Source organism: Phocoena phocoena, chromosome 7, assembly GCF_963924675.1.
Source record: "Phocoena phocoena chromosome 7, mPhoPho1.1, whole genome shotgun sequence".
Classification (NCBI taxonomy): Eukaryota; Metazoa; Chordata; class Mammalia; order Artiodactyla; family Phocoenidae; genus Phocoena; species Phocoena phocoena.
In genome coordinates this window covers 59694810-59718297 of record NC_089225.1, presented here as the reverse complement: position 1 = coordinate 59718297, position 23488 = coordinate 59694810, and the positions used below count along the sequence as shown (strand labels likewise).

General features: G+C 40.6%; 1 protein-coding gene across 1 annotated transcript in view; it reads left to right on the top strand.

The window, feature by feature from the left end:
• PDE11A (phosphodiesterase 11A) overlaps positions 1-23488 on the top strand; it is a 419270-nt gene that overhangs the window by 372584 nt on the left and 23198 nt on the right. Inside the window, exons 16-19 of the mRNA XM_065880101.1 lie at positions 3156-3233; positions 9031-9094; positions 15188-15262; positions 20442-20525. Coding sequence (XP_065736173.1) covers positions 3156-3233; positions 9031-9094; positions 15188-15262; positions 20442-20525 — 301 coding nt within the window. The remainder of the gene's footprint in view (positions 1-3155; positions 3234-9030; positions 9095-15187; positions 15263-20441; positions 20526-23488) is intronic.

Here is a 23488-nt window from a genome sequence, read left to right as displayed (position 1 = left end):
CTAGGTGGAACCAGTGTCTAAAGAGTTTTTTCTTTAATGAATAGTTTTCTGAGATCATCTTCTTCATTCATTCATCAACTCAACAAATATTTATTGAGCTCCTGGTACATGTCAGGCACTGTTGTAGGCACTGGGGATTCAGGGGTGAACAAAAATGGGCCAGGCCATTGTCCTCATAGAGCTTGCCTTCTAGTGATTTCTTAGAATAACTCATAGGATTGAAAAGACACCCAGGTGCTTATGATGACAGAGATGATGACTGACAAGCTCTTTCAGAAGGCCTTCCATGATCTTCCATGACTCTCCTATCTAAGCCAAGTGCCTTCCTCTGTGCTCCCAGGACACCCTGAGCACATCTTAGCTGCTTGGGGCAGCCATTATTCCAACAGCTTGTGTTCATATCCCAGCTCTGCCACTCACCACCTGGGGCCAGTTCACTCAACCCTTCTGAGCTTAATAACAGTAGCTAATCCTTACTGAGCACCTACTGTGTGCCAGGCACTCTGTTAAGTGTGTTACATAAATCATCTCATTGAATCCTCCCACCAGCCCTAACAAGATAGATCCTATTGCTATTACTCTTCTCTGACAAGAAAACTGAAGCCCAGCAAAGTTCAGTAACCTACCCAAGGTCATTCATGTGGTTAATAAGTGACAGAACTCAGGAAGTCTGCCTGGAACATAGTAAGGGCCCAACAACTATTAGCCTCCTCAGGGCGAGGAGTAGGGGCAGGAAACTGAGGTGGGTCACGAAGAGTGCAGTGTCAGATCCTGTCTTTATTTAAAATTCTGATGTTTTGTTCATCATGGGGTTTTTTGTATTTATGCTGATTTTTAAAAACATTGAATTAAGATATTATTTGTCTTGATTACTGAGTTTGGGGCACCCACTTGAATTTTGTACCCAAGGCGAGTCTCTCTCTAACCTCACTCTAGTCCCAGTATCATTAGCATCACCTTTGAAGGGGGATTACCTGTATTTGTTGATCAGCCCTGGTAAACTCAGAGATGTTTACAAATTGTCTTGTGTCCATAAAGCCTAGTAAAGAGTTGGCACACAGTAGTTGTTCAATAAATATCTGTTGCACCAAACTTTCTGCTCCACAATTATTCAAAAGAAGAAGAATTTCCATTCAGGCAGAAAAAAGAAGTAGATGACCTCTTCAATCTCCATAAAGTCCAATTAGTCCAGTGTGTATCACTGTTGGCAGTAATACCGTTAATATTATTTACACATCAACCATGGCTATCAGGTATTGAGTATCTACCAGTACCAAACACTTGATGCACCTCATTGCAAATTCTCACCGCAGAGCTGGAAACTGAGGCTCAGCAATGTGGAACCACTTGCCCAGGACCATACAGCTAGTGAGTGACAGCATCAAGCCCAGGTCTGTGTGAGTCCAGACATGGGCTCTTTCCATTCAGCCATCTCTTTTTACTGCAGATCACAGTCAGTGGTGGTGATGTGAAAAAGGCATGACCATGGTCAAAAAGAAGGGAGTGGGCAAGTGAAAAAGGTGGTAAAGGTATACAAAGAAAAGATATGCCCACACCTGCACACCCAAAGGGGAGGGGTGCTGCCGGGCCCTTGCATGTGACTGTGCAGGGCCATCCCTGCTGAGAGCAGTGATGTTGTTGGGGAGATTATCCCATCCGTGGTGTAACCTTGACCTGTACCCACTTGAAGAAGCAAATCCAGGCCCTGCCTTTGTGTCTCAAATAAGGAAATGAGTCACCTGTTTGTCTTCCTGACCTGCCTCCTTTCAGGTGAATTGAGTTGTCCATCTGACCAGGTGGCAAGAAGTCCATACTGTTGGCCAGCTGGTGATGGGGACTCCAGACAAGAAACAGGGAAGCCAATAGCACTCAGCATCTTGTCCTTTGTCCCCCCAGATTACAATGGGTCAGCATAAGTGTTTAAGATCCTACTCTGATTTCCACCATAAATGACATGGTACTATTTTCTAAAGTGTATTTCTTAAAACATCAGTCCTATGGGATTCTGTGGTTAAGTCAGGGTGAGTAGGCTTTTCTCAGTATTTTGCAGAGCCTTCAAAAGGCTATTGTGGTGGTGAGTCTCTAAAGAGGTATATCACAGGCAGCATTTCTCATATCCACTCGGCCAGAGCACTCCCTTTCATGCAGCACCTCCTAAGATTGGCATTTTGTGGGATGCACTTCGGGAAACAATGTGCCAGAATCCTTAAAATGGTCTCTCATTAGTAAGTGCCAAGAGAGTGAAACCTTGGGAAATGATTCTTAAACAATAAAAATGGTGATGTCTTTTTTTTTCCTTTCTCACTATAAATACGAAAATCATATAACTAGACTAAAGAAAGATTTTGAAAATAGGAATGTCACCCTATATTCACAATTTGAGAAGTTTCCCTTCTTGTCTTTTCCATATCTATACATCTCCAAATGTGTTTCCACATGCGTGTGTATCCAGCACTTAAAATGTGTAGACACATGCTAAATGCGTTGCATGTCATCTCATTTAATCCTCACAATAACTCTGAGTCAGCAAATAGGACCCCCAAGTTAGAGCTTAGGAAATTGAGGCTCAGAAGGTTTAAGTGACTTTCCAAAGTTGCAGAGCAAGGAAGTGACTGAACCATTATTTTAACAGAGTTATTTCTGACTCCATAGCCTATGTGTTTAAGCACTGAAATGGTGAAATAGTTATCTTCTAAACTCTACGAAAGTATTTGTCCTGAATTTACTACCAGGGAGTTTATCGTATCTTGGATCATCATACAGGTCAGTTCTAAGTTGAATGATAAAAGAACATTCTGGAACTGTTCCCGCTATTTATGTGTCCTTGCCTCCCTTCTCTGACTTTCAGTAAGAGTCACAGGGCTTCACATCAAGTAATCCCAAATGCAGGACCACACTGTTTTCTGTTTTATGGCTCGATAATCTCCTCCGTTGTAAATACATTCAGAAATGATTGTGGCTTTTTCTTGAAGCCTCAACATTTTTTTTTAAAGTGATTTATTTTGATAGCACTTTAGCCTCATGATTTCAAATATTAAGTTACTTGGTTGAGGTGGTCTTATATTTTCCCATAAATGTGTTTATGTCACCGCACAGACTGAGAAATTTCATTCCAGGGTTTGTTTTTTTTTCTTTTTTCATTTGATTTCATGCAGGAGGAGAACTGAATTCTTCGAACTTGTCAGTAAAGGAGAATATGATTGGAACATCAAAAAACATCGTGATATATTTCGGTAAGAAACAGCTCTTGTTTATGTGTTTCTTCATTATTTGACGATTTAGCCATGCTTTTCTGACAGTGCTAAAAGCACACAAGTAGTTTTTAAAGTAACAAAGCTTACATTCAAAACGTTCAGAAATTAGTTGAATAATTAGAGAATGTGTCTTTTCGTTTTCTAATTTATTTTATTTTGCCTCCTCTCCATAAATTTGCCTTCAAAATTAGAAAATGATGTTTGAATTTGTCCCGTTTCAGCAGGCATGCAAATTGCAGGAGAGGGGGGATTTTTTGAACCTCTGGAAACAGTTACACAGAACAAAGGAAAGTGAGAGTTAGTTTGGGGGTTTTTTTAGAGACAATAGACATTGTAGATAGAAAACCAATCAAAAGATTTTGGTGCTGGAAATAAGGAATCTGTTCTAGACTTTTCACAGGACTTCTTCCCAGTTGTTTAGAAAAGACAGCAGCAAACCATCATTTTTATGTGGCACATTTTAACCACCTGATTGCAGCCACTCCAGCTGGTTGGGCACTATTCCTCTTTCTCTCATACCCTGTCCTTCCACTGTTCCCATCTCACCCATCCCCAGACTTTCTGGTGAATTAGTCCTGTTCCAGATTTATTAAGCATTTCTGGGAAAGCTTGTGAGCTTTCTGGGCTTCTGGGCGCAGTGTGTCTGCTCCACAGCCAGGCGACCACTGGCATCGCCCCCAGTGAGATCCCTACCCCAGCCCTGGCCCGCATGCATGTGCAAGACCTCCGCCTCCATCTGAGAACACAGAGGCCTGCCTGCCGCTTCCCTCTTCTCACTCTCTCACCAGAGGGCACTCTACTTCTCCCCTCTCTGCATTACTATTTCTCTGTGTTAGCTTTTTTTTTTTTTTTTTTTTGAGGAATTAAAGACAACTGTGCTTGTCTTACAAATCAAGATCTGTTATCTTTACAGACCTTTTCTGCATCCTTTCCGGTGGGGTAGCAGGGGCGGGTGGCTGGTGATGGGTGAGGGTGGGAAGGACCCTTCCTGTCTTCAACGCTAGCATCTCTGCTTGTGTCCTATTCCAGTCCCTCCACCTCCCTGCCCCACCCCGACCCCTGACCTTGCTGTGTCAATTATACTCCTTTGGCTTGCATTTTCAAAAGCTGACTTCTTTTTCCCCCCAGCATGACCTCTCTAAGCCTAAGAAATATGCTTCCATCTCCTCAGTAAAAAAAAAAAAAAAATCCCTAAAATCTGCCTCCTTCTTAAAGTCCAATCGTAATTTTCTTCTCTCCCTCAATTCCACACTTCACTCACACTCCTTCTAACCTCTTACAAGGCAATTTCTTTCTTTTTAAATCATTTTTAATCCCACAAGTAACGACAGGAATATATTTTTCTGAAACAAAGTAAAATTACAGATAACCCCCCAGTTCTTTGAGCATCATTCCCAATTCCCATACTGTGCATAGCTTTGCTCTGTTAGCAATTCCTTGTTTCTTTTCAGACTATTGTCAGAGCATTTCCATACATGTGTACCCATGGGAAACATACTATTTAGTGTAGATTTGTTTGTTTGTTCGTTTTAACATAAGTTATATATTTACATGTCAATCTGAACTCACTTGTTCACTCAGCTGTATGCCTTGGAATTCTTTCCATGTCCATACCAGTATCATCTTTGATTGTTGCATAGTATTCCAAAGTATGAAGTTACCACAGAGTATTTAGTATTTAGAGTGAATTCCTCCACTGAGGAATTTAGTTGCTGAAATGTAATTTCTGTGCATTTTGAAAGTCACCGGTCACCTCCTAAGGATCAGATCCTACAGCCTTTGTTCTCTTCAGCTTCCTCCATCTCTTCGCAGCCCTAACTGTGTTGGCCTTTCCTTTCTTAAAACTTTTCCCTGCCTTGGCTTCCGCAAAGCCCATGCTCTTCTGTATTTTCTACTTTCTTCGGACTTTTTCTTCTCCTATTTGTGCTTCTCTAGTCCTTCCTCCTCCCCACTGCCCCCTAAATGTAATCATCCCTCAAAGAATTCTTCTCTTTTTCCTCAGCATCCTCACAAATGGTCCCACCGGGTTTCTTGGGTCTGGCCTCCCTCCTGAGCACAACTCGTAAAATGCCAGCACTCGTTCCATGTCTCCACCTGAGTGTTTTCCCACAGACGTTTTCAAATTCTTCGGCAGGGAACCCCACATGTAAGAAAATCTTATTTAGAAGCACAGTACATAAAGCAGAGGTGAGATGTTTCAGGAACTCTCCTCTTCCCCCAGCTCTGCCCTCCCCCGCCCCTGCAATTTCACAGCTGGACTCTGACCATGTGCACGTTGCGGGCAGCTGGCGGGGCTCAGGGGGAGCACTGTCTTAGAGAATTTTGAAATAGTAATAAAACCAACTAAAAGTTGGTCTGCTTTTTATCATCACCATGTGCCTGCAATCTAAACAATGTCAACAATGAGACACTCCTCCCAGAGAAAAATCTTTTGTTGGAATAAATTCTAAACAACGGCTGAGATTACTGTTGAGTATCAAAATAATTGCTATGAAAGCTTCAAATTAGCACAGTATTACTTATCCTTTCATTGTGCATCTATCATACATGTAAGTTAATTCCAAGAACATCCAGTTATTCCGTCAGCCCCTGGCACAGGTGGACTCTGGACACATTTTCAAGAGTAAGTTGCTAACGGTTCGGAACTTTCTGCACTCACTCCAGATGCAGTTTGTGTCTCCAACCTCTGAGAACATCACCTTTCTGCTTTTAAACCATATATTCAGAATAAACAATGATAGCTCGGTGATGTTAAAGAAACAGAACCTGAGTTACTTCTGTTCTTTCATTTTATGTTGACCATTTGAGCTCTGTATTTGTGTTCAAAATTTAAAACAGTGAAACAGAGTGCAGACTGCGAGGTGTAATCTTTTTGTATGGCAAGCATAAAATTCAGCTCATACGTGTAATCTTTTACTGAATTTGGATATATCTTTTAAATTACAGTGTATTCCTTTTGAGTTGTTAATGCTTTTAAAAAGTAGAGAAAAACAAGAAAATAGTAATTATCGCAAGACAGTTATCCAAATAATTTTGGCTCCTAGAGGAGGAGAGGCATGATAACAAGGAGCTGCTGCGAGTCTCAGATACACTAGGAACACACCGTCCCCTTCCCACCCCACAGAGGACATTCCTGACCGTTCATTCCTACAGTCGCACTAAGCAGATTGCACCACCTAGCTCTAAAATGCACTAGAGTTGTGCAGACCTCAGGACTCAAACAGTTGCTACAAACTCCCTCCCTGCTCTCATATTTTAGAGAAGGCCTTTCAAGTACAGAGGCTTGATCTAAAAAATAAGGTAAAACTGCCCATTCGCCTCCTTCTGTTCATTCTTCCTGTGCAAGCTCCCAACCCTATCCTTGACTTTCTTTCCCCTCTCCCCTCCTTTGTTTTATGACCTTATCAATTTATGCTTTCCTACTGTCTCTCTGCTTCTATTCTCTACTTCTTTAAACTATTTCCACATCTACTACCTAAAGTTCTCTCCTTGAAGCTCTGGCCAGGTTCCTCCTGTGTCCCCAACCTTCATTGACTCCCCACACCAATTGGATAAAGGTTTCAGACACTCCACCGTCCTCCCTCCCAGTCTTTTTCAGTCTTCCTTCTCTGTACAGACTTTCTGCTCCACTGCAGAGTATTCATTGAAAGTAGAGGCTCTTCTGTCAGACTACATGGATCCTAATCCTAGCTTTGATAGCTCCTAGCAGTGTAACCTCAGGCAAGGTACCTGACCTCTCTGATCCAGGAATGCAAAGCACTATTTGCTTTGTAAAATGGAGATAATAATAGTATCCCTACCTCATATAGAAACTATGTAAATCACCCTCTAATGCCTCTTCAATAAATGGTAGCTATTAGAATTCTCATCATCAGAGCACCTAGCAGATACTCAATAAATTTGTTGATTGACTGATTAATGTTGATATGAATTTGAGAAGTAAGTTTCAAATTATCAAGCAGATGGAACTTAAGTAATTATCCAACTATGGTACAAGTAGGTAGCCTCACAGAGATTATTTCCTATCCGGGAGAGAGACTACAAAGTCTAATGCATTACCTACAGTCATGTCCCTCTCTGGTACCAGCAGAACCTAAAATGAGAATCACTGGAGTTTAGCAAGAGGGGCTCTGGCAGCTTTGCGATAAGCACAGAATCCTGAATCCTTTACGTACTTTGGGAAAGTTACTTAATCTCTCCATGCTGCCACTGACCTCTCTGTAAAACAGAAATAACAGCATCTTGTGATGAGGAGTCATTTAGTTAGTAGTTAGTTAGTAGGTAGTTGGTAAAGCACTTAGTACAGAGGCAGGCACATGTAAGCACTGTAGAAGTGCTTGTCACCAAAGATGAAGCACGAAGAATAGACTGATGTGCCTCTTTGCACAGGGCTTAGCACAGGAGTGTTTGGAATTAGACGGTGTCTGATTCCTAGAGGGCTGCTCATGCTGGCGCTGCCTGGTTGTGCCTTGAATGACCTATTGTTGTTTGCCGGTCTGCCTTGTTCCCTGGAGGGTTTCCTGGAGAAGTTACACAAACCCTACCACCATCCAGGCATGCCCTGCCATCTGGGAAGCAGACATGTTTCCAAGGCAGTAGAATCCAGCAGGGTATGAAATGTTAACACCTGACATCAGGGCAGCAGCCCTCTGACCTTTGACAACACACTCCTTTCTTCCAAAAGGAGTTAGCCAAGATGTGGTTTCCCAGCTCAGATCCTTCATTAGTTTTCATCACGCGCTGCTGGTTTTAGTAAAAGAAAGCAGATTTTGGACAAAGAGTGTGCCTGATTTTTCCCTTCTCACCACATCCAATTAGAAATACAAGAGCTATCTACAATTTGAATTTTTCCCCCTGTTTTTTATATCCAGGTTTCAATGTGGATTCTAGATTTCTAAACCAATAGAAATCTGCCCCTCAAAAATCTGATTCAGATATTTCCTGTGCTTTCTTATGGGCTCAAATTAATGAAAGCTGTAGCTGAATATGTTTCTTCTTCGTAATGCTTATAAAACATGGTTGTAGCCAGGTAGTAAACTGGAGTCAAACTGTGTGGTTCTCCTCTGTAAATCTTAAATGCAGGAGACACATATACACTATTGATACTATGTATAAAATAGACAGCTGATGGGACCATACTGTATAGCCCAGGGAACTCTACTTAATGCACTGTGGTGTCCTAAGTGGGAGGGGATATACGTATATGTATGGCTGATTCATTTTGCTGTGCAGTAGAAGCTAACACAACATTGTAAAGCAACTGTACTCCAATAAAAATTTTTAAAAAATAAAGAAAGAAAGAAAGAAAATTCAGGAGCCCCTAATGGGGCATGTGGTTTGCCTTTTTGGTGTGGGTTTTCTTCCGTCCCTATCAATCAGTGATACATTGGTAAACAGGTTTATGAGCTATGTATAGAGTATTATATACTGATTCCCTTGCTGAGAGTTAAAAATAAAAAGCATCGTCCATTACAAATTATTTTAAGCAGAGCTTGCTTGGTTCAGGTATAGAGAAAGCAGTGCTTGGCTTTCCTTGATCTGCCTCAGGCAAAACAAAAGGGCCACCGAGAGTGTGTGCGGGCTTTGTCTTCCAAAGTAGTGTGGCTGCACGATGGAGGTGCTAAACATGGGTCTATCAACAGTGCTGCCCTTGTTGAGGAAGAGAAGATGTAAGCTGGCCACGGTCCCATTTTATTTATGTAGGTATCTAGGACGGGTTTGTTTAGGAATGCAACAAAAGATTATTCAGGCTGTTTTGTTTGGTTCTGTTTTTCAGATCAATGTTAATGACAGCCTGTGACCTTGGAGCCGTGACCAAACCGTGGGAGATCTCCAGACAGGCGAGTGGTGATTAATGACAGGGCTCAGCCGAGGAGGGACTGGGGGGGACAGTATTCCCAGAGCCCTGTCTACCAGGCACTGAAACCTGAGTCAATTTGCATCAGTATTAACGTGGTGTAAAAAATAGCAGGAGGTTTAGGGCGACGGTTTATTGCCTAGCCTTTCTTTATCGTGCTTCCACTGAGAAATAATATTTCTGACTCTGTAAGATTTTTTTTAATGCACTAAATCCAAATAACACCTTGACCATTTCTTAAGGCAGGAGTTTCATACGTAGTGTTCTTGAATAGGTAACCGTGTTTCAGTACAAGGTCCAGTTTTTTACATGTGAAGAAAAAAAAAAAAACAAGGATAAAAAGGATTTTCTTTTTCTTTAAAGTCTATTTAGAGATCAGAGGGCTCTTTGGCCAAAATGTGTAGTATCTAATTTAATTTGTATCCCAAATTTAATGCCTTTACCACCTCTGGTTTCACTGCCCAAAAGTGTTAGTTCTAGAGCTAGAATCGTTTTTAATCCCATAACTACCCAACTAAAGATCCTTTATTACCTTGATAGTATTTGGTTAATAGCTCTTTTGGTTTTATGAGGCACCTACTGGATGGGCTGTGGGGTCTAAAATGATAACTTGGTATCCTGAGACTTGACATTTAAGGGAAAATAAGATACATTCATATAGCAATAAAAAACTAATATTTATTGACTAAATAACCAATGTTAAATGACTGCTTTATAAGTATTATATCATTTAATCCTCAAAAATCCTCTGAGGTGGGTATTGTGACTGTAGTGGGCTGAATAATGGCAACCCAAAGATATCAGGTCCTAATCCCTGGAACCTGTAAATGGTTTTTCCTTAGAAGGAAAAAGGGTCTTTGCAGATGTGATTAAGTTAAGGGCCACCTTCATCATTATCATCATCATTATCTGGATTACCCAGGTAGGCCTTAAATTCAATCACAAGTGTCCTTATAAGAGAGAGGCACAGGGAGGTGGCACATTCAGAAGAGGAGAAGGTGTGTGAAGACAAGGCAGAGATTGGAGTGATGTGGCCACAGGCAGAAGGATGCTGGCAGCCACCAGAAACTGAAAGAGGCAAAGTACAGATTCTCCCCTGGAGCCTCCAGAGGGAACATGGCCCTACCAACACCTTGATTTCTGTCCAGTGAAGTGATATTGAACTCCTGGCCTCCAGAACTTTGAGAGAATACACTTCTGTTGCTTTAAGCCACCAAATTTGTGGTAATTTATGACAGCACTAGGAAACTAATACAGTGATTATTCCTATTTTACCAATGGGAAAAATGAGGCTTAGAAAGGATACGTAGCCTGAGGCATATAGCTGGTAAGTGGTGGAGGAGGAATTCAAATCCTAGCAGATGAGATTCCAAAGCCTTCATTCTTAGTGTGTTATGCTTTCTTACACAGGAGGCACTAATCAGCATTTTTAAATGATGCAAGTGTGTTGGCAGAATGGGCTATGTTATCACTAAGCTCAAAATCTCAGTGTTTTAAACTAACACATCACCTGGAGACATGTGCCGCTGGGCATGGCTGGCGCCTCTGTCCTCATCCTGGACTGGGGCTGAGGGAGCAGCTACTGTCTGGATGGTTCCAGCAGAGGCCCGGGTGGGTCTTACACTGGAAGTTAAATGCTGTTCGCCCCCCTACAATTCACTGGCCAGAACTTGGTCACATGACCTCACCCAGCCAGGAAGTGCCCATCCTTTCATGTGCCCAGAAAGTAGAAAGCCAGAAATAGTTGGTGAAAACATGACTACCACTGTTTGCCCTTCTAATCACCAAAAATGTGATTCACATTTGCTCTCCAGGCAAAATATACTCACCGCCCCCCTCCCCACCACCACCTCCAAGGGAGTTGACCCAAATATCCCATCAGTCGTGATATTAAGCTGGAAGTCCAGGATCTCTGGATGATATGTGCTAATCTCTACAGCAGGTCTGTAAAGATTAAACTAAAGATGAACTAAAGACACACACACACCCAAAATGCAGCACATAACACCCACTCCACAAAATATTCATTATGACAATCCCATTTAGAAAGGGAAGAGATGACAATATTTGGCAGTTAGGGGTCCACAGCAATTCCAAAATCCCACTGGGCATTCTCTGGGAGGGCCTTCTACTCTGTGGTAGGCCCTGATTCTCAGGGAGATGCTGCCCAATTCAATATTTTCCATGGCCTTTAGATCCACCCTAGGAAATTATTCCTTTTCCATTATCCTCCTTGGCTAGATTCAAAGGCCAAGCAGCTTTCTCAGCCTGCTTCCCCCCTAAAGAAGTTTGAAGACCCAAGGCTTGTTTTAAGTTTTAAATAGTCAAAGGCTTGTGGGGTTTTTTGGCATATTTAGTCACCTTCTTAGGTCTTTGATTCCAGTCACTTCCATTTGCTAATAACCACATCCACAGTTAGATTCTATACAACCTTCTTAGATCTACTGTATTTCTTTGCTTCCTTATATTCAGGAACAAGGAAATATAGCATACATATATCTTTCTTCCTCTCTCAACAGTTAATTCCTAGTATTTGGGGCCTAGTATTTGGCACCAGTGAGGAAACCATGTAGTTAAATCATTTTTCTGGGCCATTTTGTCTAACTAAAAGGATGTTGTGTGTGCCACCTAATTCATTCATAGTTGTTAACTATGTGTTACTGGCCACATCTTCCATTTGATTCTTGTTGCAAGGCTGAGTCTTGATCAGCCTTTGTCATTCAAAGTGTATCTCAATTTTTATTTTCACAGTTTGGGATTAAGAAGCAGCTTCATATTCTATCCCTACAAGATCCTGAATTTGTAACTTTCTCTATTCCCTTTCATTCCTAGTTATAGACCTGCCAACCCTTTTCTGAGCTCACTTCTTTCAATACCTAGCAAAACAGTCAACAGCAACCATCACATGCTATTAACTTTGTTTTCCAGTCTCTTCCCCTAAGGCTATAAATTCATTGGGTACATTGTTTGCTTTATTTCCATGAGAACGGTACAAAATATTTTGCCACTGTGTAACATGGATCATCATCCTCATAGCTTCTGACAACCTCACTGTTTTATAAATACCTGGCCCCCAAGCCAATGCCACATATTTTAGGGTCTTTCTTTCTTTTCTTCCTTCCTTTCCCTTTCTCTCTCCCTTCCTTCCCTTCCTTTCTGTTTAATAGCACTACCTCACTTCCATACCAATTTTTGTTAGTCAGGGCTAAGCTAGGCTTTGCTGCAGTAACAAATATAATCTCAAGTCTTAGTTGCTTAGCACAAATGAAAGTTTATGTCTTTCTCACATCACAGTTCAGTGCAGGTGGTGCAGTTTTCCTATAGACTCTCCTCCAACGAATAGCTCTCTTCCAGTGCCTTGGTTTTCGTTTTAGTATGACATGCTTGAAGTTACATAAAGCAGGTTATGGTGAAGGATTTGTGTGGTTACATTGCTTATTTCTACATCTCTGCCCACTCTTCCCTTCCCCAGTGTGGAAAGGCCTCCCTTACAGTACAGTTTGGGAATAAACTGCAGAGAATATGTAAGTGGCTCTTCCAGGTAGTGGGGAAAAGTGTAGTATTGGGAGTGGCCCCTGTGATAGGGGTGGAAGGTAGTGGAGAGTAGGAGAAAGTTAGGGTAACTGGAGGAAAAATAAAGAAGATTAGAACGGGGGTAGATGAGGGATGATCTGCCAGGGCCTTCAGAACCCCAGTGAAATGCATGTCACAACGAAAGGAGCAGCAGCCCATGTGGGAGCCAGAAAGTGACCAAAGTACTTGAAAGGAAAAAAGTTTCCACATTGAGATTATAGAACGAAGAGGCCCAATGGCCACTTGTAGGTGGTCTTCTCGGTCACTGATATAAATATTATTTTATTTTTAGGATTTGAACTTCTGCCGACCAGTGCAGAAACTCATGAGGTCAGGGAAATAAAACACAAAACCATCTTTTTCCAAATGTTTCCATCAGAAATCTTGTCACAACTCTAAACTGTAGATCTCATTTGTGTTTGTATCTGAATTGAATAGGTTAGGTATTTTCAAAACCTTACTCACTTCTAATAGGATTTTAGGAAACAGTTAGACAAAAACAGTAGAAACTTATTTTAAGAATAGAAATATATTTCCAATTTCCTGGATGTTGATTTTTTTTAAATTCCCTTTCAAAATGTGTTTCCATTGGTATATATTTCACTTTGCCTTCCTCACACACATGACTCTAAGCATGTGGGTTTCCCCAGTCAGCCCCCAAGGCCTGATTAGCATCTCAATTTCCTTTTTTAATAAAAAATTCAATCAGGAGCCATTTAATAGTCCTGATTGGGATTTTAAGTACAGATGAAACAGTTGTACAAGTTGAGCTGTGAAAGAAGCTCAGGGGAAATACCCAAGACCACTTTAGAAAGCTCAAAGAAAAGGATTTTGTTTTAATTTCTTTGCTTTCCAGGGGCTACTGACCTCTGCAGGACTCCCACCTTGGGGTGACCTCATATGCACACGTGCATTCTTTAGTGCAAAAGATCCACGTCAGAGGATTCTGAGGGAGAGTTATGGGAACTGAATAATGAGGCCAGGTCCTTAGGGGACCATTTCTTCTCAAAAGGAAGGCCAGAGACCAATGAGAGAGGCCTGGAGTGCTAAAGTGAAAGGCAGTGGCAGAGACTGAAGAGAGACAAGTGAACCAGGTCCTAGAAAGATTGAGTCAGTTCCAATTGGTTTTATGCTGTTGAATTTTTTAAATGTTTAAAATCTGAACTAGCCATTCTATTTTTTAATAAATGACTGCATACTTGCTGCTCTCAGATGTGTGTTGGGTGTTAGATGTTGTTAAGTTTTGGCAATGGTTACCATTTATGGTTGACAAATCTCCTGAGAGATATACTTTAGGTAAATTATCTTGATTCTCTGCACTTGACCAAAATTCAACCACTCAAACCTTTGCCAGACCTAAAAACCTCATCTTTACAAGAGCCTGGAATAGAGAAAAATTAGTCTGGGGATCCAGATCTTCTTGCCATCAAGTTGTCTGGTACTTCTTTTCTGCTCTTCCAATATTTTGTAATCCAGCTAGTTCACCTCAGAAATATCCTAGATGTACATCATAGTGTTGTTGAAAACACCCGTTCAGCACTTATCTGTTACATCAGTTTGCTTCCCATAAAACTATCAGTAGAAGCACAGGGCTTGGGGAAGAAGAAAATCTCTGTAAGCTTGACCATGATCAGTAGCTTCTGACCATCCGCACTAATGGATGAAAAGTAGAAAAATATGTGTCCTTACTTTGGAAAAAATCTCTGTGGTTTGGGGTAGAACAGCCATTCCATTGTGCTGTACCAACTAGAACCCACCATAAATAAACACTGTTATTTAGTACATGGATTGAGACAGCCTGAAGACCAAATCACATTCTTCAGACTATATCATAACATACTGTAAAAGTCTGGTATGAACAGTGAATCTAGCATTAGTTCTGCCCCTTGACTGATGGCTACTGTAGGAAGTAAGGGGTGGGCCCTGGGTGTATCCGTTCCCGAGTGCACATAAATAGTGGTAGGGTGATGTGGTTAAGGAGTTTTTGTGATGGCAAGATGAAACCAAACTAAAATACAGGTATGCGACAAAGTAAAGAATCTGCACAGAAACAACCGAAAGTTGGCTGAATTATTATTACAAATATAGTATAATAATATACTATAATAACATCAGTTATTATTAGGTTATTATTGCTTCATTTTTCTGGATAGAACATTTCCTGCTTTGAAGGTGGCAACCTTGTGCCTCATGTGTATATATAAGCTCTACTGTCAGATGGTCTATTGGCATGTGCTTAAGGATACATTGCAACTGTACTTCAATTCTATTTCAACAAAAATAAATTAAAAAACATTGCACAAGTTCTTCTGATTAAAAGGAAATCAGTTTCATTGATTAAATTCTATAATACCTTCAAACACAAAAGATTAATGTACTCACTCATAAGCTTTTTAAATGATTGTCTGTCTTGAAGATAGCTACCATACACATAAGCCAGAAATAACTTGTGTGTCTCGTGATGAATTACACATACCTGTCAATTTAAATATTTCTGTTTCAGGTGGCTGAACTTGTAACCAGCGAGTTCTTTGAACAAGGAGATCGGGAGAGAGCAGAACTCAAACTCACTCCTTCAGTAAGTTCTTCCTTTTTTTATAACGTATTTACCCTTTCAAATGACATTTTCAAAAATAACTTCAAATCGCACCTTGAAAATGGGAAAGACAGAGAATGGATTTAAGGAAGCACTCTTAAAAGTTTAAAGCTTTAATTGAACTTAGATGCTAAACACTCTTATTCCCAGGTTTCTGTTTAACAGGGCTGATCTACTTAACAAGCATTTCCTGTACTCCCACAGTGGGAGAAGTAGGCGCAAGGGAGGATCGCAGAGTAGTATTTGAATAACTCAAAGCCTAGGACTGGCATTTCATATGTAATCAGTGGCTACTTTGAAACAGAAATACAGAAAAAAAATAAAGGCAAGCAAGCTGTCCAGCCTTGGTGGGCTAGAACAGGCAGGTGCAGTAAATAATGGATATTCTGGATTTTACTTTCCTATTTTGAACTTTCCAAAATCCCAAAAGCAAATCAAGTCTCTGTTTCTTTTCCTTTTTTGCGAAATGAAAAGTTGTGTCTGGGGAACTAAGTTCTGCTGATTGAAATGCTATTTAGAGTGGATTCATCCATTCAATTATTATTTGAGAATGCTTACTGTAGGCTAAGGATGATTCTGTTTTTACTAATCAGGAGACAAAGACATAAATGCCTCAGTCACCACCCTCAAGGAGAGGGCGGCCTCTTTATTCTTAATGAATGGGTAGCTTCAAACATATCACCCAAAGACTCAAAGAATGGTCCAGAGTATTCTAAAGCCTGCCACAGCACAGAAGATTCATTGCAGCTCAAGGAATGTGTTAATTGTCAAGAATGTCTGTTTATGAGGATTCAAATCAACTCAGTTTTGAATATTTGGCGTTATTTATAAGATCTTCAAGTTTTAAAACACCTTTCTTTGCTGATATTTAAAGACAAGGAAAAGCAGCAGAACTAGCTCCTAGCTTAAAGAACTCACAGACTTACTAATTTTGACTATCCTTTATTTGTTGTTTACCTACAAAGGTCAGAAAGACTACATAAGTTAAAACACCCATCAATTATTTTAGTTTCCCAAGCAATATCTATTTATACTGTTTTCAACACATCCCTTTGTTCTTCTTTGGTGATGTCACCAAATTTGGTTACAAAATACAGATACTAGATTGGGATACATAGTTTAATGTGTAAAACGTAGCACAACTCAAATTTCTGTCAGCTATATGTATATCTATTTTCAAATAAAAGCTTTTCTCCTCTTTAAAAAACTGTTTCAGAGGCCTCCTCTGAAGGGTTTACAATGCAGCAAAACCACAGGTTATTTAATTAAATGAAAAAAATATGAGTCAATTGACAGCATTGGCAAGCTGGCGGGTGCAGTGGTGCAGCACTAAGGAATTTTTGTAGGCTCAGGTAGGGGTTTTTCTGGAGACATAAATGAAATTAATTTTGTGGTGGATACATAGCTATAAGTGCTGCTTTCTCCCCACAAAAGCCTACTTAACACGGCTGATGACTATCTCCTCAGGCCTAACTGCTGTGGCAGGGCTATCCCACATTAGTGCTTTTCCAGAAATGTCTGGAAATGCACACACCCAGATTGGACACCTGCTGTGCCCATTATTCCATGATATTTAGGAATAAAATTGTCCAAGAGCCCTTTCAGGTGTCATAGTCCTAAAGGTCACCAGAGTAACTTCATGAAGACAAAGGCTAATCTGGGCAACATCCAGATTAATACTGGAAGCAGTGAGTCAGTTAAGAGCACATGCTTGAACACCTTCAAGTATCAGGCATGAAGCTGGACACAGTGCATCCAGCCATGAGCAAGGCACCATCTTCCCTGCCCTCAAGAAGCTTGTCAACTGCTGGGAAATATAGACATTAAATAAATAATCACCAATAATCAATTATAAGATGCAAAATTCTGTAAAGGGAAAACACAGGACAAAGTGGTATCTCACATACTCATCAAACATTTGTTAATAAGTGACTAGTCCAGAAATGACCCCTTACAGTTATGGTCAACTGATTTTTGGCAAGGGTGCCAAGAAAATGCAATGGGGGAAAAATAATCTTTTCACCAAATGGCACAGGGACAACGGGATATCATGTGCAAATGAAGATGGACCCTATCTCTCACCATAGCCTAAAATAAACTCAAAATGTATCATAGACCTAAATGTTAGAGCTAAAACTATAAAACTCTTAGAAGAAAGCAATATAAATCTTCTGGATTGGATTTGGCAATGGTGTCTTAGATATGATATCAAAAGCACAACAAACAAAAGATAAAATAGAGAAATTGGATGTCATCAAAACTTAGAACTTTGTGTGTTGAAGGACACTATCAAGAAAGTAAAAAGACAACTCACAGAATGGGAAAAATTATTCACAAAGCATATATCTGATATGGGCATAGTATCTAGAATATATAACAACTATTGCAACGTAACAATAGAAAGACAACCCAATTTTTTAAATGGGTAAAGGATCTGAATAAACATTCCCCTAAAGAACATATATAAATGGCCAATAAGCACATGAAAAAAAATGTTTAAAAACATTAGTCATCAGGGAAATAAATCAAAACCACACTGAGATACCACTTCACACCCACTAAGATGACTATAATCAAAAAGACAATAACAAGAGTTGGCAAGGATGTGGAGAAATTGGGACTTTTTGTACATTGCTGGTGGGAATTTAAATGATGCAACTGCTTTGGAAAACAGTTTGGCAGTTCCTCAAAACATTAAACATTAGAGTTACCATGTGGCCAGCAATTCTACCTCTAGGTATAGCCCCAAGAGAAATGAAAACATACATCCACACAAAAACTTGAATGTTTGTTGTAGCATTATATATAATATCCAAAAAGTCAAAACAACCCAAATGTCCATCCACTGATGAGTAGATAAATAAAATATGGTATACAATAATGATACAAGGGAATATCATTTGGCAATAAAAATGATTGAAGTGCTGATGCATGCTTACGGGGGTGAACCTTGAAAACATTATGCTAGGCGAAAGAAGCTGGCCACAAAATACCACATATCATATGATTCCATTTACATGAAATGTGCAAAACAGGCAAATCCATAGAGGTAGAGAGTGAATTAGTGGCTGCCTATGGCTTGGGGGGTTTGAAGAAGAATGAAGAGCGACTGCTAATTGATATGTGATTTTTTTTTCCTTGGGGTGATAAAAATGTTCTAAAATTGACTGTGGTTGGACTTCCCTGGTGGCACAGTGGTTAAGAATCCACCTGCCAATGCAGGGGACACAGGTTTGAGCCCTGGTCCTGGAAGTTCACATGCCACAGAGCAGCTAAGCCCATGCGCCACAAGTACCAAGCCTGTGCTCTAGAGCCCGCGAGCCACAACTACTGAGGCCGTGTGCCACAGCTACTGAAGCCCGTGCGCCTAGAGCCCGTGCTTCACAACAAGAGAAGCCACCGCAATGAGAAGCCTGTGCACTGCAACGAAGAGCAGCCTCCACTCGCTGCAACTAGAGAAAGCCCGCGGGCAGCAGTGAAGACTCAACACAGCCAAAAATAAAAATAAATAAATAAATTTATTTTTAAAAAATTGTGGTAATGGTTGCACAGCTAATTGTGAATATACTAAAAAGCAGTGAATTAAAAAAAAACATAACTATATACTATGCACCAGAAACAGAGTCATTAAATAAATTTAAAAATCTCAGATAACAATGAGAACTAGAGAGGATAAAACAGAGTAATATTTTTTATTTTTATTTATTTATTTATTTTTGCGGTACGCGGGCCTCTCACTGTTGTGCCCTCTCCCGTTGCGGAGCACAGGCTCCGGACGCGCAGGCTCAGCGGCCATGGCTCACGGGTCCAGCCGCTCCGCGGCATGTGGGATCTTCCCGGACCGGAGCACGAACCCGTGTCCCCTGCATCGGCAGGCGGACTCTCAACCACTGTGCCACCAGGGAAGCCCCAGAGTAATATTTTTTAAAGGAACGTTTTGGACCAAGATTCATGCAGTTCACAAGAACCAGCCCTTCCTCCAGCATATTTCAGAGTCTTCTCCAAATGACTAGTCCTCCTTCCTGATATTTACATTTCACCTTACAATCAAGGATGAACAGAGCCCGTAGGAGACGGTGACCTCCTCCCTAATTTGGAGGTATTTCGCTCAGCGGCACCCCTCTATCTTCTGTGACCTCAGCGGCGCCCATCTATCTTCTGTGACCTCAGCGGCACCCCTCTATCTTCTGTGACCTCAGCGGCTAGTGATTTGGGCCCCACCCACTCCCACCCTCGTTCCTAAGTCGGAAGGATGCAGGATTTCTCAACATATCTGAACCAAGGAGATGTCGTGAATCTGCCCTCACAACCTATGTGAACGCCGAAATGATGTAGATGCCACATTTTATTTAGAGGAAAGATGAAACCTACTGTAAGACCACAGGCAGGGCAGGGTTGCTTCTTAGACCCTGACCTTACTCCTTAGGAATAAAGGGAGGGACAGTCTCACTGGCGTAGAACAGGCAGTGTTTGTCCGAGGACTCTATCTCAGCCATCCAGTTCCAACTGATTGTCTTTCTTTTTATGTCTGCCCAACGGAATATGTCACTTCTTTTTCTCTAAGTTTTCTAAACATTATAATATCATAACGTTTAAAGGCTGGGAATGAGGAGAGAATGGGTACCTGCCCCCATCATCCATCCAGTGATAGATAAAAATTTAGGAATTTATTCACGACAGGACCTTATTGAGAAACACAAAATTGTCCCCACCCTGAAAAATTAATACAAATAATTTCTATTTAAAATGACATTGCTTTTAAGGATCTTTTCCAGTCTATCCCCCCCTCTCTCGCTATAAAAATAAAAGCCTGCACTATTTTTGTAGCAAAAAAACATCTCCCCTTCCTTTGACTTGTACCCAATTCCCAGTGACTTGATGACTTGATTTAGTGGCAGTTACCTATAACTGAAGACAGATTTTGGCCCCAAGGAGTTGCATGCTATAAAGTTCAAATAAATTCATTTAAAAATCTCATAAAAAGAGGTGAAAATACTTTATTTCTCATCATAGATAAAGGAAAAGAAAGTACACGTAAAGATTGATTGTCATTTGTGAAGTGTTCAGTTGGTAAAAATCAGATCATTGTGACAAAGTGTTTGACAAAGCACCTGTAAAAGACTCCGGTGTAATAAAGCAAGGTTCTCCTCCCCCATTCTAGGCTATTTTTGATCGGAACCGGAAGGATGAGCTGCCTCGGTTGCAATTGGAGTGGATCGATAGCATCTGTATGCCTTTGTATCAGGTAATCATGACTTGGGGGGGTCTGTGTGTCCTGACCGAGCCAGGAAAGAAGAGTGTGTATACCGCACTTTCAGAAGTATTAGTTTTAGGACACCCTTCCAGGGTATGTGTGTTGCCTAAAAAGGTTGCAGCTTATCTTTTCTCAGATTTCTGATTGGTCCCCTGGGAAGATTTGGTACTCGGAGGCCGGAGACCCGAGTTCTCCTTAGGCCTCAACTCCCTCATCTATAAACCAAGGATTGTAATATTTCATCTCAGTATTTCCCAAACTGTGCCCCATGGGACATAAGTATCCACCCATAACTTTTCAGAAAAAGCTCTCAGGCCCAATAATTAGGGAACCTCTCCTGCACATTAAAATACTGAAGGCTCGGAGAAGTCCTTTGGAAAAGAAACACGTTTAACCTTGATTAATTCTGAATTTCTCAAACATCTGACCATAGAAATCTCATTCAGTTTTTTTACGTTTTTCTTTTACTTTTATTAATATCATGTTAGACATGAGAGTTCCATGAAACATGGTTTTCTGCTCTGACCCCATGGTCTGGGCCACAGGGTTTTGAAAAGCCCCTTCCATCTTAAGCCTCTGTCTGAGATGCATGACAAACGGCAACCACTGAACCCTGAGCAAGGCGCACTCCCTGTTTCCAGCCCTGCTGCATGAGTTTGGGACCCTGCTCCTGGCAAGGAGACTAGTGTCATCAGCTTTGAATGTTCACACTCCACTTTTTGAGTAGAATTAGGGCTGACATGGGTTAACACTCACAGTTTAGTGTGCATTGGCTTTTAATTCTGCTTCTAAGTATTTGCTTTCATGTGTAAAACCTGGCCAGTTCTTTACCCCCTACCTACCTCAATCAGACTGAGCTGCTGTTTTAACTTCAAAGTGAGAAATACATGCAGGGAAAGCAAAACGGCTTCATTTCTCACTCTGTCTAACTCCATTAAAAACACAGTATTGTTTTTTAAGGACCTTACAACCATTAAGTTTCAGGCTTATCTACCACTTCACTTTCAGCACTTCTAGGGACTGCTGAGCCCTGTCACATTACTCTAAAAAAAATAAAAGTAAAAAAATAAAAAAACCTAGAATACTGTCTTGAAGATGGAAATGTAATTTTTAATGACTATAAGCAACAAAAGTTCTTATTTGTATTATATTATCCATTAAATACATGCCAGCATAAAATCAGACAAGTAAAGCTTTAAAATAATCTAGAATAGATTCTTTTAGTTATATATGGGACATAATGCTCTTTTATTTAATAATGAAAGTTTGGATGAAAAATCAAGAATGATGTCTACGATATCATAAGAGGATCCTCAACTCTCTTTTCTCCCATCTGTGTCTCCCGCCCTCACTCCTCTGGTGTCTCTGAATAAGCTGGGTCCGCATGTGTAAGGCCCATTGCTGTTGTGTCAGGTATACCTTGCTTTGCTAAATTGACCTTGACCACCCATGTTGAATTATTTTTTAACATTATTCATTTTGCTGTGCACACTTAGGCCATAAATGAGATGAATTCTTGAAATTAATAAATTCCTTAGGAGGATGAAGACATGTATTTGTGGAGCTGATAAATTTTTGGTATTAGTCTGAAAAGCTACTTTGGAATGAACCCAACTCCACACACCCTTCCTGTGTGATTAGTTACTGTAAATGCTGGAAAGGACTCTCGTGTGCTTTTCCATGTTAATTTAAGTGTTTCATTACTGGTTCACAATCATTTGGGCTTACTTTTATACTTCCCATTAAATACTTTGAAATCTTCAGGTTAAAAAGGAAGTTACTTGAATTTCAAATGAAAATAGCAGCTTCCAGAATTTAAGGAGTAATATCAACCCATCATATTATCATTCCTGATTTTTCACATCTGTTTTACTTTACTCCCTATCTGTGACATTAGATACACCTGCTATTTTTAGCCACAGGAAATTGACATATAGAAAGCTTAAGTGACACTCCCACCAAATTCGCTTTGTCCTACTCATCTGTGGCCTTGGTTTTGATGTAATGGCCTTTCTACTGCCTCACTTCACCTCTGCTGGATATTGTCCCACAATCTTTTCTTATTTAACTGGGGAAAGTCATGGCATTTAAAGAGGAATGTGGAAGGAGCTGTTTATAAAAGTTCATATTCATACCTGCTGCTGGATCTTCTCAGTGAACAAAGCATGAAAATCATGCTCTTTTTAAAAATTCCTTATCATCACTTATTTTTTTAATCTCATGGATTTCTTTTATAAATTCTTTATAATGCTTTATAATTTATATATATATATATATATAATATATATAATTTTGAAACCAACATTTCAAAAAGCCCTCAGACTAAAACCTTGCAGAGTGACTTTAAGTATACCCCTTGAGAGTCCTCATTTTGTCCCATCTCAAGCAGTTGGGTGTTTTTTTATTATTTAACTGTGAGAGTTAATGTGAGATTATTTAATCTCACATTAACTGTTGATGCTCCAGAAAGGTAATGGAATCCCTCAGTGGGCAGGAATCACCATGAGTGCGAAGACACAAAATCTTGAGGAAATGACTCACAAAGCAAGGAAGGTCCCTCCTATGACACTGGTCAAATGTCAAAATGTCTGCAGGAACTCAGGTTGTTGCTGAGAGATCAGTTTGGGGTTTTTAATGTGAAAGTGCAGTGATAAGGAGTCTGAGAGGATAGAGGCAAACGGGAAGGTATGCAGATGGCATGAATCCCAGACTGTGAGAGGTGACATAGTCTGCGTTATGGAACAAAAGAATCCAACGTGGCTTTGCTGAGTCAGGCTGGGCAGAGGGCAAAAGGATACAGAACAGTAGCTATGAGACCAAGAGATGTCCTTGTAATGGCCAGGGCCCTGCTGACCCCAAGGTGGGGCAGGTTTGGGTGGCAAGAAGCCTCATGTAGAGCCTGAAGCAAAATGATACGTACATCACGACGAGGACCCCCCTTGCAGGAGGAGCAG